Genomic DNA, 17271 nt, shown 5'->3' on the forward strand with positions numbered 1-17271 from the left:
TAAACTGTTTTTTTGTGTGTTTTTTTTCTTCAAGGAGTTAAGTTAAAATTTTATCTTTGTCTGTTTTTATTAATCGGTCTGTGCCCCAAAGGAATATTGTATTGGTTTATCTTTCCTAAGCTTGCAGCCATGTACAGTACTGTCAGAAAGGTTTACAACAGTCATCTCTGACATGTGTAAAGAGGCTCTGTTTTACTGCTGAGCAAGCATTTGTGATATCAGATTTCTCACTTGTATTCCCATTTGGAGCTCAGAAATGCTGAGGGAAGGGAATTCCACCTGGGTTGAAATTTGTCTTGTAAATCTGTTCAACTGACTTGTATTTTAAGATCATGGAAACATGTATGTGTAAAAGCAAATGGGAATATAAATCTTCAAGGGTCACTTAATCGGGATGTTAGGACTCTTTATACATAGTGATTTTAATGATCTCGAGGTTTTATGAACGTTTGAATCATTATAACTGGTCATAAAACTTCAGTGGAGTTAGCAAACTTTTAGTAGGAGTGGGTTATGGATTGGAAACTTCATCAGAATAAATAATGCTCTAATAATTTTGAATTAACTAATGAAGCTGGTTTGTAGAAGGCAATGAAAATTGTATGAAATTACCATGTTATGCTTCAGTCTGAAGTCCCCGGGAGGCTTTCTAGCTACGTGGATAAGATACCTTTGTATCTTTCTGCTTTTGTTTTTAATGTAGTGAATCTTCCACAATTCTCTACTGTAAACTTGCTGCTGATTTCTTGTTTTCGGGAAGTAAAATCTCTGTCAGCTAAATATACTAAACTCAGAAATGACTTCATTTGCCCTGGGATGTCTTGAAGCCACCCTTCTTGATTTAGTTGCTGGCAAGAATTAACCATTTTTTCTTTGGTACTGTGAAACTGGAAAAAGCAGATACTGAGTTTGAAAAGAATCACTGAGCTAAAAGGTTGCTAAAAGTCTATGCTTAAATATGGCATCCTGTGCTTTGCCCGTTTCGTATTGCTATTTGCCAGTGAACCTCCAGGACCAGTCTCTTCTCTGTGACTTAATCCCTCCCTCGAGACAGATTTTTCTGTTGAAGGTAGGCAAGAGCAGCTGATACTGCTGTCAAACCAAGGTATCCAAGCTAATATGCAGTGGCTACGTCTTCGATCTGCCTGGTATATGCTCTTCTGCATTTTGTATTTAAATGCTCAAATTGATTGGGCCTTTCAGGACCTTCATACACGTCACTGTCATTTCAGTCTGTTTTGTACATCAGAGCTTTGTCCACCTGGAGTATCTTACTCCTGATGTCTGGAATCTACTGAAAGATGTAGTAGGTACTGGGAAGATCCACAGTTTGTTTGTGCAGTCATTTGTCAGTCTTGTCTCTGCATGTAGCCCCTTTGGATATTCGTGCAAGCTGCACTGTTACAAACATTATGCTGGGAAATATACTGTGAGCAGGAACAAAGGCTTTAATTTCTTCCCTGGGATATCTTTGTTGCCTTTTTCTTCAAAATACAGTAAACAATGTGACAGATTTTATTCAAATATGAGAGCTTTTTAAAACCTAATGGTTTAACGCTTCTAAATCCCTAAGCATATGAAGTTGATATTAAAAGCCTGTGTTTGCTTTCATCTCTTCATCCTTATAGATAGAGTGAGTGCAGTTCAATTCTTTGGAGCCCAAATTTGTTATTTTGGAATTGTTTTTTGTTTAAAATATCACATTACTGCTGAACATCGGGTACTTCTGAAGGTGTTGTACACCTTGGCTTACCTTCTGTTGATTCTTTGCGAGTGTTTTCAGTGTAATGATCATTTTTCTATTTTGTTGTGTTTGAATTGTAAACAGAAAATGGATCACGGGACAATTGAAATAATTTTAAATAGTGGCAAGTGAAGTGAGCTCTCTTTACTTTTACAAGGAATGTGATGGTAGTCCTACATGAAAATACTTAGGAAAGAATCATGGAATCATTAAGGCTGGGAAAGACTTCCAAGATCGTCTGGTCCAACCATCTAATATTGCCCACTAAACCATGTCCCTCAGTACCACGTCCAGCCTCTTCTTAAAGACCCCCAGTGATGGTGACTCCACCACCTCCCTGGGCAAAATTATTCATTGAGTAAAAATTCATTCAAAATTACTTATTAAGTAATGCAGAATTTCTGTAGAGTACACCACGATAGAATTTAAAGAGGCCACCTTAATGCTGGCATTTCACAAGTTGTGTCTAGGTACGTTGTTCTGTGTAACACATAATTTCAAGATTCTCATTATGGCTAGTATGACTAATATTCTGACTGCAGAATCTGAACAGCTTATGTTAAACTATTTAGATTGTACCATTTTTGTTTTGTTTGAGCAGTAGGTTCCTGTATGGCTACCATTTCCGGTATGCATTCTTAATGATTTAATTAAATAAGGTTATTCACATGGAATTTCTCTTGGGATCAGTACCCTAGTGTACGCATCATTTATACCTCGTCTAAACTAGAAAGGTTTCCTCCGACAGCTTAATCCAGGCTGCAGCCATCTCTGACAGCTTTAAGTTTAGTGTTGGCTGCCACTGAAAATGGTCGACCTGATATCACCACAGATTTTTGTGCATTGAGCCAGATCAGAAAATGATCTGGCTGAAATACTCCTGGCTAAAAATAGAAGGAAAAAAAAAGAAAAAAAATATACATTTAGTGGACTGGTTCTTCAGATTGCTTGAAAATGACTGTGGAATCTTTGTCAAAAACCTCACTTATGCTGAAATAGATACAGCTTAATGCTTCTGGCTACATTTTTTACAGTTCTGTTCTTTACTCAAAGTAGCACCCTAGATTAGCAATATAGTTGTAATAAAATTAATAACACTGTTTTGAAGCCTTCTAGTCTTTTCTTGTGCGTTTGTCTTGGCAGATTCTGTGTAGAAAACTGTTTCACTGTACAGATTTTGTACCTCTGTACTGCAGGAGAGTTTCATGCTGTCTGAGGGTGCATTTTTGGTAGGTGACAGGAAAGATCAAGCTGCTGCTTTGACAGTTAATTTTTATTGCTTTTCTCCTTTGTGCATTAAGCAGTCAAGGCACTGCAGCCTGCCAGTAGCTGTTTAATATTAGATATGCTCATAAAAATTTTAATTATCACCTTTGAATGAAGTTTAATCTACAGTTGTCAGAAAATATGAAACACATGGCACTCAAACATAAATTATATTCTTCTCAACAATGTTTCCTTTCATATAAGGAAAACTGAATTCTGCACATTCAGTCAAGGGCAGTAAATATTCTTCCCCCTCAAAATAAAAAAAAAAGGGAAAGGGACTAGAAAGAATGTAAGCTCGGTGAGGTTGATGATCTCTCCTATGACAACTAAAATCTGCAACCTAAGTCACGTACTGATCTATGAATAAGATATTTTATATAACAAAAAAAGCAGTGGATGAAATAAGTACGTTTTAATGTACAGACTTGGTAGAAAAACTCATGTAATTTGCCTTCATTTGCATGGATTATGGAGAATGTGTGCTTGCTTTTTCACTGAAAAACTGGGATTTCAGATGTAGTAGATCTGTCTATTCACATAATTTGTGTTTTCTGAAGTGGTAGTTAACAGCATTCTCTGAATTTCTCTTGGATGATGTTACAATAATACTTCTCTTAAAAGGCTCATTAAGACCTAATTCTCACACCTCTGCCTGCTATTATTGATTCTTTTCAAAAATTAAAAAAAAAAAAAGAAACTTTAGCCTCCCTCTGCTGGGAGGTGTTTCTGTGGGAAGGCAGAGCATGCTTCTGTGTTGATCCTTCCTTCATTTCCTCTTAGCATTTGTGATGGTGAACCAGAGGCCAGTTGAGCTGCTCTTGCCATTGTAATCTCATTCTTTGAAAGCTGTGAGGCAGAAATCGCTCTTTTTCAGCTTTCTCTCTCTTTTCTTTTTTTTTTTCTTTCAGATCAGATACTTATTTACCCCACTACCCTGTGTTTGCTTCAGATTGGCTTTAAACTCTCTAGGCTTAGGCATTGCCAGTCTGCATCCACACTGCCTTAGCAATCTGTGGCAACAGGCAATACTTGTTTAATTTAGGAGGGAGTAGTGTGTTCACCTCAGATCTGAAATTTAAAGGAATATGGCTGAAATGGCAGAAGCAAAAAAAGCTGGCTTTCTCCAGTCATCTCTCACATCCAGAGAAGACTGTTACTGCCAAGAATGAAGAAAGTAATTTTCAGCAAGTGTCAGTCTGAGAAGGTAGGCTACCTTGGGGGTCAGACGGTGAGTTGAAAGCAAGAAAGAAGGCACACATCAGCAGCGTGTGTTGACTAAACAACACCGGTTACTTTGGCCAGTCTTCTAAGATTAGCAGGTTGCTTTCACCAGGGCAGGGTTATTTCAGAAGACAGAATATCAGCTTGGACAGGTTGTCAGATGCAGGTAGAAGTGGGAGACATTGCTGAGCCTGCGCTATGGTCTCCCCTTGCTCATTTAGTTTGCCTTCCTTTGCACTGCAAAATCATCTCAGATGATTTCTAAACTCCTTAGTCACTCTAGGTAAAAAATGCATTCCAAATCCAACAGAACGTAACATTGCATTAAGACAGACGGTGCATTGTTTAACAAAGCACTGGTTTATCTTAGTTCTTACTAGATTTCACCAAAGGTTCTAGCTGTTCTATCTGAAATCTGTTCATTTTTCAACCAAGTAGAATGGAAGATAGTACAACATTATCAGTCATGGCTTGGCTGATCTGATAGTGAAACCACAAGCACTCAATTTTTCTGATGTATGCCAACTGCAGATGTACTGGGGACAGGTTGGCAGTACTTACTGAAGCCGTTATTCAAGGAACATTGGTCTGTCTTGGCTTGTTCTATGTAGGTAAACATTTTTAGGTTTCAGTGCTGCTGGTGAGTCAGTCTCCCAGACAACACAACCACCATGCCCAGCAGGAGGAAGTTGGGCCTACTCCTTGCCCACCTGATTTGATTGCAATCAGCTCTGTAGTTAGTGTCAATGGAGTGAGATGCTACTGACTGCTTTTCCTCCTCTCAGAGTTTGCCAAATAAGCATTTAAACCTGGATGATTCCTTCCCTGAGGTTATATTATTTCCATGCAGATTGTCTGTGGTCGATGAGTTTTGCAAGACAAGCAATTACAGGCTTGTAGGTTTTGTTCCAGGTGAGCTTGGAATTCAAGGCTGTTGCTGGATAGTTTCTTTCTACACTAAAGTAGTGGATTTGATCTCTACCACTATCCCCAGCCAAAGGTTATTTCTAAGATCAAGAAATGAAGCTACGAACACCTTGATAATGGCACTGTAAAAGACGGTTCCAACTGGATGAGTAATATGGATGTCCAGCCCCGCTTCTGCCGAGCTTTGTGTTTGAGCCAGGCCTGAAGCCTATGCCCCAGCACATGTGGGGAGCACCATGGACAGAGCCAGCCCACCACGCCCTGTGCACGCAGGACGCAGAGCAACCTCTTCTTGCAATGGAAATGGTTTCAATATGGTCAGCTCGAAAATCCTTTGGATCCTGACCATGCCTTAATTCTTGAATGTTTGTCTTCCCCCTACGGCTCAGACAAGCTGAGATTTTTTAGTCAAGATCCGTTCAAGTTTATTTAGTAGTGATATCAGAATGTTATTTATTTTTGTGGTAGTGCTTCTTTTCTCCTGTTATGTTGAAGGGCTTTTAAAGGATTTTAATAAATGTGGCACTCAATATGTTGTTCTTTATTTCGTAGTTTTTTTGGTGTTTTTCTCTGAAAATTCTCATCTACTCATTCTTTTAGATTGAGTAGCTTTCAAGTGCAGGGTCTGCATCCATTAAGTGATTTATATGCTTCTGTAATTCATTCTTAGGTGACCTCAGTGTCCTACCTAATAAATTGTGCTTGTTTTGCTTGTGTTTTTCCAGTAATGGAAGATGATAAATGGGAGATATTAAATGTGTATTAAATGTATAAAATCTACTTTATTATTGCCAAGTATAAATGCTACTTAGTTTCTCCTTATTTACTGCTGAGGCTTCAGGTTTTAGTGGCTGATGATATAATGCTTTAGTAACATCTCGAAGTACAAAGCAGTCTGGAGAGCGTTTCTGCTCATTGACCACCTGTTTAGTGTACCCCTTCTGAGAAGCATAAAATCTCGCTCCATCCGACCACAGGCAATGTTTTCCATTCACATCTGGCCCAGGCTAGTGACAGTATGCAAATCAGTAACAGAGGGATAACTCACTCTATTTTGTCAGATGTTACCTTAAACTCATGTGATTGACTTAATGTTGAGTTTGTGTTGAGCTAATGTAGTACAACTCCTCATCTCAAAAAGTTAACAAAATATTTGATGCTAATTCATTTTGTGCTAAAGATTTGAGAGTGTTTTATATCTTGCTAAAAATTTAAAATTATCCTGTTTTGGAAGATAAAAATATATTGCCTTCCAGGAATAGCAGAACTACATACTTATGTTGAGGGGGAAAAAAAAAAAGACTCATGATAAACTTCTAAGGAGGATGTTCCATTGCATAGCACAGGATCATTGGCTTGACTTTGCTGCGTTGTGTGTAAACCTAATCTTTGTATGTAAGTAGGGCCATTGTGCTTCTGAACTGAGTATTTTTGCATACCAGAGGTCATTTGTGTTTTTGGCAGCTCTTATTTACCTGGTTGGTTGAAAAAAATCAAACCCAAAATTTTGATTGATAGCATTCTGACATGGCTTCACTATTCTTGTTTGGGTTCCTTTTTTTGGTTTGGATTAAAAATCTCATACCCATATTTGTCTTAATTATGTATGTGACTGCCTAACTGCTAGATGTTAAGTCCGAGGGATAAATCTGCAAAAAGTTAAGAGAAGCTGACAAAGCTCCAACTGACAAAGCACCATGAAAATTTCAGTTGCATTCCTTTGTGATGCTTTGTGATGTATTGTATATAATGATTAGAGGAAAAACAGTTAAAAAAAAAAAAATCTATAATAGTTATGTTCTCTGAATTGATGTAAGAAATATCCTTAAAACTTTTTAATAACGTCTACTACAAAGTTTCTTAGGAAATAAATACTTTAATTAAGTAGATGTATATTGACTAATTCTTCATAACCAGGAGTATGATTCTACAGCAATAACTACTAAGGACTAATATATACAGGATATGTTGGTTATCTTCTTTCATCTTTTTATACCTTTTTTTAATTATTATTTTATTTTTCATTTACAGGTGGCAGTATGCTGCATTTGTTTCTTTGTCATTCTTCCACTGAACCTCGTTGGTACGATTCTTGGCAGAAATCTGTCGGGACAGCCTAATTTTCCATGTCGTGTCAATGCAGTGCCTCGTCCCATACCAGAGAAAAAATGGTAAAGACAACTGTGCATCGTAACTAGATGTATTCACTTCGGTACATTTAAAATGTCTTTTCAGGTGTGATCATTAAAAGCCTTTCTAAAGTAACTTTTTTTATTTGCTTTGAGCTGTATCTAGAAGAACACCCGTACTGAGATTTTCTTAGTATTTTTTCTTCTGTTGGATAAAAACACCATGAGCGGGTAATGGTTAATAGTTGTAGCAGTTCTGGATCACTGGTTTACATTTTGCCAAAAGTGATGATTCCAAGCCAGTTCTGATATGGGTATCTTGAAACTAAACCTCACCTCTTTCGTTAATGCCTCTTACAGATATAGGATTGAATGTGCCTTAGAGGCAGACCTGTTCTGTTTAATGGTTTCTGTGTTCAAGCTGAGACATATTTGCAGGGTGAAGGTAGGGAGAAGCTTGCAATGCTCTTCTGCACTTTTGTTGATGGCACAGAGCCTAAAATACTTGAACTATACAGTTTGAATTGTGAATTAATTATTTTTGAAGTCTATGTAAAGGAGTGCCGGTTCTCAAAAAGTAGTCTTCATTTTTTGGCAAATTTGAATGCAGTCATTTTTTCCTACTAATTTATTTCGGTGATGGAAGCAGCAAGCTATGGAAATGAAAGTATCCTCAGAGGATTTTTTTAATATATTTTTCTTGCTTTTCCTGTTAAGAGGAATGGAACGGTGTTAAGGGGGCACTGAAATGTGTACACCCACAGTAACCAGGAAGTGCAGCACACTTAGTCTCTTGTTAGTGGCAGGTTGTGCAGCTCACATGCTAGGATTTGGCTTATATTTGATTTATATTGTGGCATGTATCTTGGGAATCTGATGGATTTTGCAGGATTAGGATGACAGATTAAAAGAACTAAGATGCTTTCCATGAAGACAATGAAAGTGCACACCATCAATTTAGACAAGTCTTCAAGTAAATGATAAAGGAAGCTGCAAATGAAGTCACAGATTGCTGGCTAGATTCAGCATCATTGCAAGTACTGGGCAGAGATCACCTTTAGTAAGTGACAGGACCATCTGTGGGTAGCTGAGTATCAATTTTTAGCCATGTGCTTATGACTCAGTATAGCATTAAAATGAACACTGGTTCTTAATTATATAAGCATTACTCTGAAATTTTCATTGCAGTATTTGCAGTATCTGTGGTCATCGACAGCACTGAGTTTTTACTGTCTTCATTGAAGGCTAGTGGATGTTATGGGGTTTGATTGTTTAGGCCCTTTTCAGGCAAAAGAGATCCTTTCTGTAGCTGGTAAGACTGGTTAGATTCCTGACCGTAGGCCTGTGGATAAGTGTGAGCCTTATGTTTGTTTCTTACTTCCCCCAAGAAGGACTCCTCCTACCCATACATGACATCCTATTAATTAATCCGTATTATTTTCCTGGTTATACGTCTTAATATATGTTTATAAATAAAAGATTAAAGTTGTCCCTAAACTAGTTTTAATGTCTTTCAGGTTCATGGAACCGGCTGTTATTGTTTGCCTAGGTGGAATTCTCCCTTTTGGATCAATTTTTATTGAAATGTGAGTTTGTCAGAGATTTCTCCATTTGATTTAAAAATAATCTAAGTACAATTACAATATCATCTGCATATTTTGTTTGCTCTCTACAGGTATTTCATTTTTACTTCATTCTGGGCTTACAAGATCTATTATGTTTATGGCTTTATGATGTTGGTTCTGGTTATCCTCTGCATTGTGACAGTTTGTGTGACTATCGTTTGTACCTATTTCCTGCTAAATGCAGAGGATTATAGGTGGTAAGTATTCTGTTACTTGCTTAGTTGAACAGACTGTGGAAGTTTTATGGAAAAGCTATGTCTCATCAGTGTAGACAGGTCTTTTCAAAGTATCCCACAAACAGATTTTAGCTGTAGGGAATAAAAGCAGTTCTCGGACCTTTTCTATCCAGGAGCTTTCTCAGTGAGTGCACATCTGTCCATGCATGTATATATGCACAAAAAATATGCTGAAGCATGAAGGAATATAAAGAAGGGTCATCGCTGGTATTAGTGACAGATGTTGCAATGGAAGCTTTTAGCACTTGTAGCAGACAACATGTAGATTTTGTTAAATCTGTAGAACAAAGATGCTTCATTTTTAGGGCAAGTTTTTAGTGCATTGTGCGTTTTCTTGGGAAGATTTTTGGTTTAGATGTATGATGGGCATCCATGTTTACTTTCAGGCAATGGACAAGCTTTCTTTCTGCTGCATCAACTGCGATATATGTTTACATGTACTCCTTTTACTACTACTTTTTCAAGACAAAGTAAGTGGTAGTTTTCTTTCTTGAATATCAGATTGCCATATTGTCAAAGAAAAATGTGTTGAGAAAGATGAGGAAAAATAACTAGCATAATTTCTTCTCTCTTTTTCAGGATGTATGGCTTGTTTCAAACATCATTTTACTTTGGTTATATGGCAGTATTTAGCACAGCTTTGGGAATAATGTGTGGTAAGTTTCAAATATATTGAAAATTTACTATCAGAATTTTTCATACTGTCATGTTTCTGGTTTTAGCTTTGTGTTTTGGTGGAGTATGTATGTGGTGCAAGATCTGCTCAAAAAACTGTACAATCCTTAAAATTAATCTTACAGTTCTCTGTTTATACTTTGTTCCTACATAATATAGGAGGTTCCCATAGATTGTGTCTTCTGCTAATTTGTTTTAAATTTTAAGGAAGAGCATTTATGTATTGTGCAGAGAATTTCAGCCTCCATGCAAGGTTGAAAGACTCCGTATTGGGCAAGAATACAGTAATAGGTTACATTTTTAATGCAGTCTAAATTCTTCAAAGTAAGTTCCAATTTAAGTTGAATCCATGTTAATTTTTTTGGTTTTGAGTTTTTACTGTTGCTCTGGGACGAGGAGCTAGGTACACACATTGAGCTATCGGTGGTGCAATGCTGATGGCACTACCTTCTGCATCCTGTGACGTGTTTATGTGAGGGTGACAGTCCAGAAAGGAATGAAACCTCAAGACAGCATTTGAGAAATGAGTATTGGAATATTCACAGGTGAAGAGAATGCAAAGTGCTCCTGTGTGCAGCTGGGTTTCATTGCTTTTTAAGATACTGTTTTGAGAGGTGTTTAGAGGAAAACATCTCTTGGCATGGAAGTCGTCTGATGAAGCCATGTATGCTTATTTAACTGTTAGCTTTATTTTTACTCTTTGCTTTATGACTTTCAGAAAGTGCTACTTTGTTCTTTTGCACTTTACATTACCTGCTTTTCAAGTATGATCTTTATTTAATACTTTCCTTCCTACCAGTGAATAGTCCTATAGTCTCTAGTGGAAGGCTTTCTCTCAGATATTTGAGGCCCATCCCCAAAGGGTAATTTTACTATGCTTTTTGAAGGGGGGAGGGAAGGAATCAGCTCTTAGCTGCCGAGTACCTGTTACCCATTTCTCTTGTGAAATCTAATCTTGCCTCATTGGGTTCTTGGCACATTACAAGACTTCCCTGCTGTTCTGGTAGTCTTGCAGCCATTTTTTTTCTTTAATAGGCTTATACTTTTCAGCTCTAATCTTTTCTTTATAAAGTGCTCAGGCTGGTATTGATTAAAATGTCTATGATGCAGAAGCCAAGCTTGCCCACTAGTTCCAGTAATTAAAATGTTTTGTGTCCTTTTTAACATGGAAAAGGAAGATTGTAAAATGCTTTCCTGTCATGGTAGGACGCTACCCGATAGAATATTGGAACAAATTCTAAATCTATTCAGAATCAGATTTCATACACACAAGCATTTTCTTATTTCCACAACCGTATTGAGATTTTTTTTCCTTTTTAATTTTTAACTTTGTTGGAAGAGAAGCTGTGAGATTCCTTTTTACTGAGAACTCCTGTTTTCAGCATGCTGGGGGAAGAAAAAAAATCCCTATCAAAAGCATTTGTCCAGGGAACTTGCTGTCATTGAGATCTAACAACATGTCAGCACACAAGCTGCACAATGCCATAGTGACTACATCTCTGGTGAAAGCGTGTAGAGCTGTGCTTTGGATGCTCATGTAAATTAGCATGTTCAGCATCACACAGCCGGATATAAAACAAACTAGTTTGGACCAAGGCAGTAAGCTAGTATCTTCCAACTCTTGTTTTCAGCACTTCTGATTATGTTTACTGAACTCAAATCCCACATGTAGTAGGATGCTTTGATCCAAAGTTTTTTGCCCTCTACAGAGCATCTAAGCCCAGGGACTGGACAGTAGGGAGCCATGAGAACTTCCAAATCTTTTGAGCTCCTCATACTTGCCTCTTAGTGCCAGAGAACAAAATTGATTCATGAACTCAGTGTATGGCTTAGGAATTAAGTAGTATAGAATGGTCTTTTGCAATACCACGCTTTGGCATCCAGATAATACTGTAAGTGTGATTGAAGGATGTTTGAAAAGCTTACGTGCTTACAAAGACACAGCTGTAGTAAGTGCTAATTGGCTTGAAGTAATAGATGGGAAATAATCTATGATTTCTTTGCAGCTGCTCTTCCTTGCTATTTGGCTTATTTTGGGTTCTGTTCATTTAAAAGGCTTGTTCTGCTGAAATACGCTTACAGTCTATTTCTGCTAAACCTATGTAGGCTAGAACCAAATTAAACACCTTATCAGGTGATTAAAAAAGAATCAATGCGATTGCTTTTTTATTTAAACAAGCCTGCATTTGTCTCAGGAGGGCATTCCTTAATTGTTTGTTGTCATTGTCTGGTGTTCCTCACCCTCCCCCTGCTTTTATTCAACTCCTGTGAAGTAGCCTTGAGGATTAATTTGCTGGCTTGGACATGGCCATGACTAGTACTTCATGGATAAGGCTGCAGTGGTTCGGGATGGGTTGTGACTTGTTTATGGAATTTAGAGTTGTGGTCTCCTGTGACTGCTGCTCTCTACTCTTCCCCCTCACTTCCATCTCATGCACACATTCTACAGATCCCAAATGAACCACAATTAGTGCTTTGCTCCCCTAAATGTCTGTAGTATCTGGCATCACATTACTAGAGAAACCCTCAAAGAACAAGTTCTGTGATGCACCTGAGTTTAGGATCTGAAATGAACCTTGGATCCATTCACAGTAGCTGCTTTAATAGGCAAAAAGTGATGTCTTAAAACAGGGGTCCAGCGCCCTTATTTTGTCCGTTTGCTGCCTGCAACAGAAGATGAGTTCCTCCACAGTCTACAGAACAGTCTGTGTGCTTCTGTTTGACTCCAAGCTTATGTCACCTCTGCACGTCATTGCCAGGCTTCCTCTCTGCTGCATCCTCAGCACGCTTGCTTGTGAGCAGCAACCTGATCTTGTATGCACTGTATTAATTTTAATTGGACTCTTTGTCCAAGTTTGTAATACAAGTACTTCATTTGCTGACTAGTGGAATGATTGTCATGATATTTTACACTGCTTGAAATGCCATGCAACAACACAGACTGACTCTACAGGCTCTTTATTATTCCAGTGGCACTGGAATCATTCATCAGGTTTGCTTTGTGCAGATCTCCTGATTTCATATGAATGTTGGGCTTTGGGGGTCTGAAAAGCAGAATTCTGTGCAGGTTTAATGGCTGGACTCATGAACTACTTGAGCAGTCCCCAGGATTTAAAGAATTGTCCCAATTCTAAATAAATCTGTGGTCAGCAAAGGTAGCTGAAAGAAAAGCACTGGACAGTTCACTGCAGATATTGTATGACAATGATGCTTAATCAGCCTGGCAAAACAGGTTCTGGGTTTCACCAGTAGGCTGCTGAATCTCTTTCTGAGAAGAGGTCCTGGTCCTGTGCACTTTTTTTTTTTAAATTTTCCAGGTATCCTTACTCCTGCAGTATTTTGGATTTAGCATAAACTGTTGCCCCTATCAAAAACGCAGTGACCTGTTCTTTTACTACGTCTGTGACAATGCATAATCTGCTCATGACTCTTACTAATTTGAAAACCACAGGTTGCAATTTCCTTTAACTACTAACTGCTACTAGTTTAATCTCTTTGTACAGACCTCCTTGGAGTTTAAGACTCCTGGGATGGGGATCTATTATTGTTCGTGCCTTGTGGGAAGGAAAAAGCCATCTGCCAATAAAACACTCATCCAGAAGGCATGCAACTTCTAATAAAAACCCGCCCTCCCATCCACCTTCCCTGCAGAGTGGGTGATTGTATGTTTTTTACCCTCTGTTCAGAAAAAGGGACCTGCTTATTGGCAGCAGTGGGGGAGCCGCTATATTTATCGAGGCCAAGTGAGCATGGCCTCTTGGTAAGATGGCTTAATAGATTTAGTTTGCTAGGCTAGGGGAGTTCTTGCCAGACGTTCACTGGGAGCATGGATAATTGGAATTTGAGAAAAATATTGCAAGTAAATAATTTTCTGAGTGCAGAGTGCATGGTTTTATGTGACTCTGTTGAAGTGTGTGTGTGTTATTTCTGATTCATTTTGATCAGCTCTAATGTATTCAACATCTTCTGTTTATTTTGCAGGAGCTATTGGTTACATGGGAACAAGTGCCTTTGTTCGTAAAATCTACACTAATGTGAAAATTGACTAAGGAAATAAGAAAATTGAACTATGGATCAGTTCCTGTTTTCAGGGGGATGAACTTGCACAACAAAAAGCGCGAGAAGAGATTTGGGTTTTAACACTGGGCACTATATGGGTCTCCATTTTGTGGATGGCTTAAAGTAACATCTATTTCATTGATCCTAGGTTCTTACTGACTGCTTTCTCCAACTGTTCACAGCAAATGCTTGGATTATATGCAGTAGGCATTACTACAGTACGTGGCTAATCTTCCCAAAAAAAAAAAAATAAGGAAAAAAAACCTAGCTCGTTAAAGATGAATAGACTAGCTCTCTTCAGTGAAGAGGACAAACAGTTTATTTAAAGCATTTGTTCCATTCAATAAAAAGAGGGAAACTTGGCTGCTAAAACTACTTGATTAGTAGTCTTCCTGGTACTTAACATTTCTAAATTATGTAAAAATGCTGTTCCAGAAAGATTACTTTTCTGATTTTTACTGCCATTGCCAGGATAGGAGGTATGTTTTATATTTTGAATCCAGGTGCTTTTGGGTTTATTTGCAGTATCAACTATACCCTACACATTTGTTTAAAAAATAATTTAAAAATATATAAAAAACCCACCTGCATGTAATATATCAGCTATTGTTCTAGTTGGACCAACTTCCCTTTATTTATCTTTAAAGTAATATCCAGCAACATCTTAAATCCATCCAAAGAAAATACAGTTTGAAGACGGGGTATGTTCTCTGCAATGCAATTTACTGTACAGTTAGAAAGCAAAATGTTAAATGAAGAGGATTGTTTGTTTTTTAATAAACACTCTGAGGTCTAGATTAAAACAAAACCAACATTTTAACTGAATGTCTAAAGTGATTCTCCTTTTCTTTCCAAGTTAGTCTTGCATATTTTTTTTTGGTTTGGGTTTGAATGAGAATTTTCCTTTAGACATACAAGGGGTAATAAGTGTATATAACATTAAATAATGTAACTTAGGTGTAGATCCCAAATGTATTTGGATGTACAGATTTACTACAGAGTACTTTTCTGATGATTCGGTGTAAAAAATGTGTGAATTTGGGTGGCTTTTTACATCTTGCCTGCCATTGCATGAAAAGTTGGGGTTTCTTCACAATGTGTGTATGTCATGCTTTTCTGTTCCTTTTCCTTTCTGAAGCTCTTACAGGACTTAAATTTGTAATTTAGAACATTTTAATTTTTGTTAATCCTATCTGGACACTTGTAACATCAAAAGCACAGATGCTTTAGAGTGTTCAGAAAACTAAAATAAACTTTTCAGACAAAAATATTTTGATTGTGGAAACAGATGAGTTTGCAGTTGAAAGTGTTTGAAAAGGCAATACCGCTGAATGCCAATTTCTGCATATGATATTATTATGGTTTTCAAATATCCAAGTCCCACACTTTGAATTCAGAATTTGCTTGCAACTGTATTGTACAATACAGCTCCAAAGTGGATGACCAGCCCAAAAAGATTCTTCTTGGCTGAATTCTTTGTGGAGAAATATGTTTTGTGATCCAGCTAGTGTACTGAGAAAAAAGGGGGTAAGCACAGACTGAAATAAATGGGCAAATAAAGCTAAGTCTTTCTAAGATGACTGTTAAATATGCACTGTATTAGCTAGAAAAATCCTGAGTGTGTTTGTGACAGATTTAAGAGCCGCTTGGCTTGATGGATTTGTGTTTTGTTTCTTTTGGGGGGGTGGCGGGAGGGGGCATCTGCCGTATCAGGATGTTTTTATCACTGTGGCTGTCTGAAATACAGCACCAGCCACGGAGAAGGCAACTTCCTGAATTTAAAAAATGAGCAAAGTGGTTGTATTGATTAGTACTGTATTGTCTCCATAAAAAGTATTGATAATGCAGTAGCCACAATGAGAAACAACCGTGCTTCTGCAGGGGTGGGTTGGGGAGAGGGGGAACTGAACTTACAGTTAATACTGAGAAGCGATGCATCCTGCTGTATATAGCTTCGGTAACGTATTTGAGCTTTCAGCTCTGATTTTCTTGGCCAATTTTAACCAATCTCTCAGAAAATAATTAAGTTTTGCTTCAAGTGAATGGTTGGTGTCTGTAGCTGAACACTCTGCCATTTAACAGAAGATAATTCTTTTTTTATTAAAGTACAGGCTGATTTTGAGATGGGCTCATAAACTGTATCAACAGTTAGTTTTCTTTTGTTCCAAAACATGGAGACTAAAAGCAAAAAATGGGGTTTGTACTTGTTCTTGCTTGTGCATATGGATGGGAGAAGCCCTCTGTTCATCCATGTTCTTGTAAACCTAAAGTGAGAAGCCATTATCTCCACACAATAAATACATTAAGTACTCCTCTGAGATACAAGTTTTTTAAAGGGAATATTTTGATAATGGGTCTGTTTCTCTATTTAGAGCACTGCTATGTGATTAGTCTATCAGAAATGTCACTAAATGGTTTGTGAATTTCATTTAATCACTTTTTAATGCCACAGAACAGTGGGCTGCCTACTTGCTTTCTCTATCCTCTGGCATTATTAGCTTTTGCATATCCAGATAGGATTGTATAGCTTTTAAAGTGACATTGAAAAGATACTGCACAGGCATTGCTTTTCTTTCTGCAAGCACGTTCCTCTGGAGAAGTACTGTGCTTAAATAATTGACATTTTTGTACTTCCACCGTAGCACATGAGTAAGTTGGGATTTTACTTTGCTTTCCCCATTTCTTTTGGTTTCTGAAGGAGTGCAAAATGTGACCAGTTTTGAACAGCTTGTCTCTATGGTTGCTGTTTGGGGTAAGGCCATTTATTTGTGCACCCCCAAAAAAATGTGGATATGGTGTGAACCATCTTGCTTAATAGAATTTGGAAGTTCTCTGCTTAGATGATGTAGTCCTTCCTCTTTTATGGAAGAAATAAAGATGCTACAGACAACGCTCCTCTTTCCATGGTTGTTTCTTAGGATTTTCTGGTTCTTGTATTGAAGCTTTTGATGACTCCACAGCTGGCCATTCAGTGCTTCTCCAATTTCTGGGGCCAGAGAATTGAGCAAATAGTTGTGTAGTGATAGCCAATATTGATCAAATGCTTTAGATATATACAATTTAAAATCTTATATATTGTGGCAGAGTACATACAGAAAGCACCTCTGGTACTTTCTGTATGAGAAGTGCATAAACACTGGATTGGGTGTAATGGAGACTGCAAATAAGTATTACATTATGCTCCTTTCTGATGTCTGAACATTTTGAAACAAGTTACCTATTAATTCCTCTCCAGATTTACATTCCAAAGTGTGTAAAGGGCACACATTACTTTCTGTACAATAGTGTAGGAGTACTTTTCACAAGTTTCAGATATTAAATATATATATATACCATTAATATTATGCTTTTGGTGTTATAAAACTGGGTAAAATTGGTAACATGTT

At 37.6% G+C, this 17271-nt stretch overlaps 1 protein-coding gene across 1 annotated transcript in view; it reads left to right on the plus strand.

The window, feature by feature from the left end:
• Positions 1–16777, plus strand: part of TM9SF3 (transmembrane 9 superfamily member 3) — a 46100-nt gene extending 29323 nt beyond the window's left edge. Inside the window, 6 exon segments of the mRNA XM_048069020.2 lie at positions 7193–7332; positions 8808–8876; positions 8966–9112; positions 9538–9621; positions 9731–9807; positions 13808–16777. Of these exon segments, the coding sequence (XP_047924977.2) occupies positions 7193–7332; positions 8808–8876; positions 8966–9112; positions 9538–9621; positions 9731–9807; positions 13808–13875 (585 nt within the window). The 3' untranslated portion in view covers positions 13876–16777.
• The last annotated feature ends 494 nt before the right edge of the window (positions 16778–17271 follow it).

Source organism: Anser cygnoides, chromosome 7, assembly GCF_040182565.1.
Source record: "Anser cygnoides isolate HZ-2024a breed goose chromosome 7, Taihu_goose_T2T_genome, whole genome shotgun sequence".
NCBI lineage: Eukaryota > Metazoa > Chordata > Aves > Anseriformes > Anatidae > Anser > Anser cygnoides.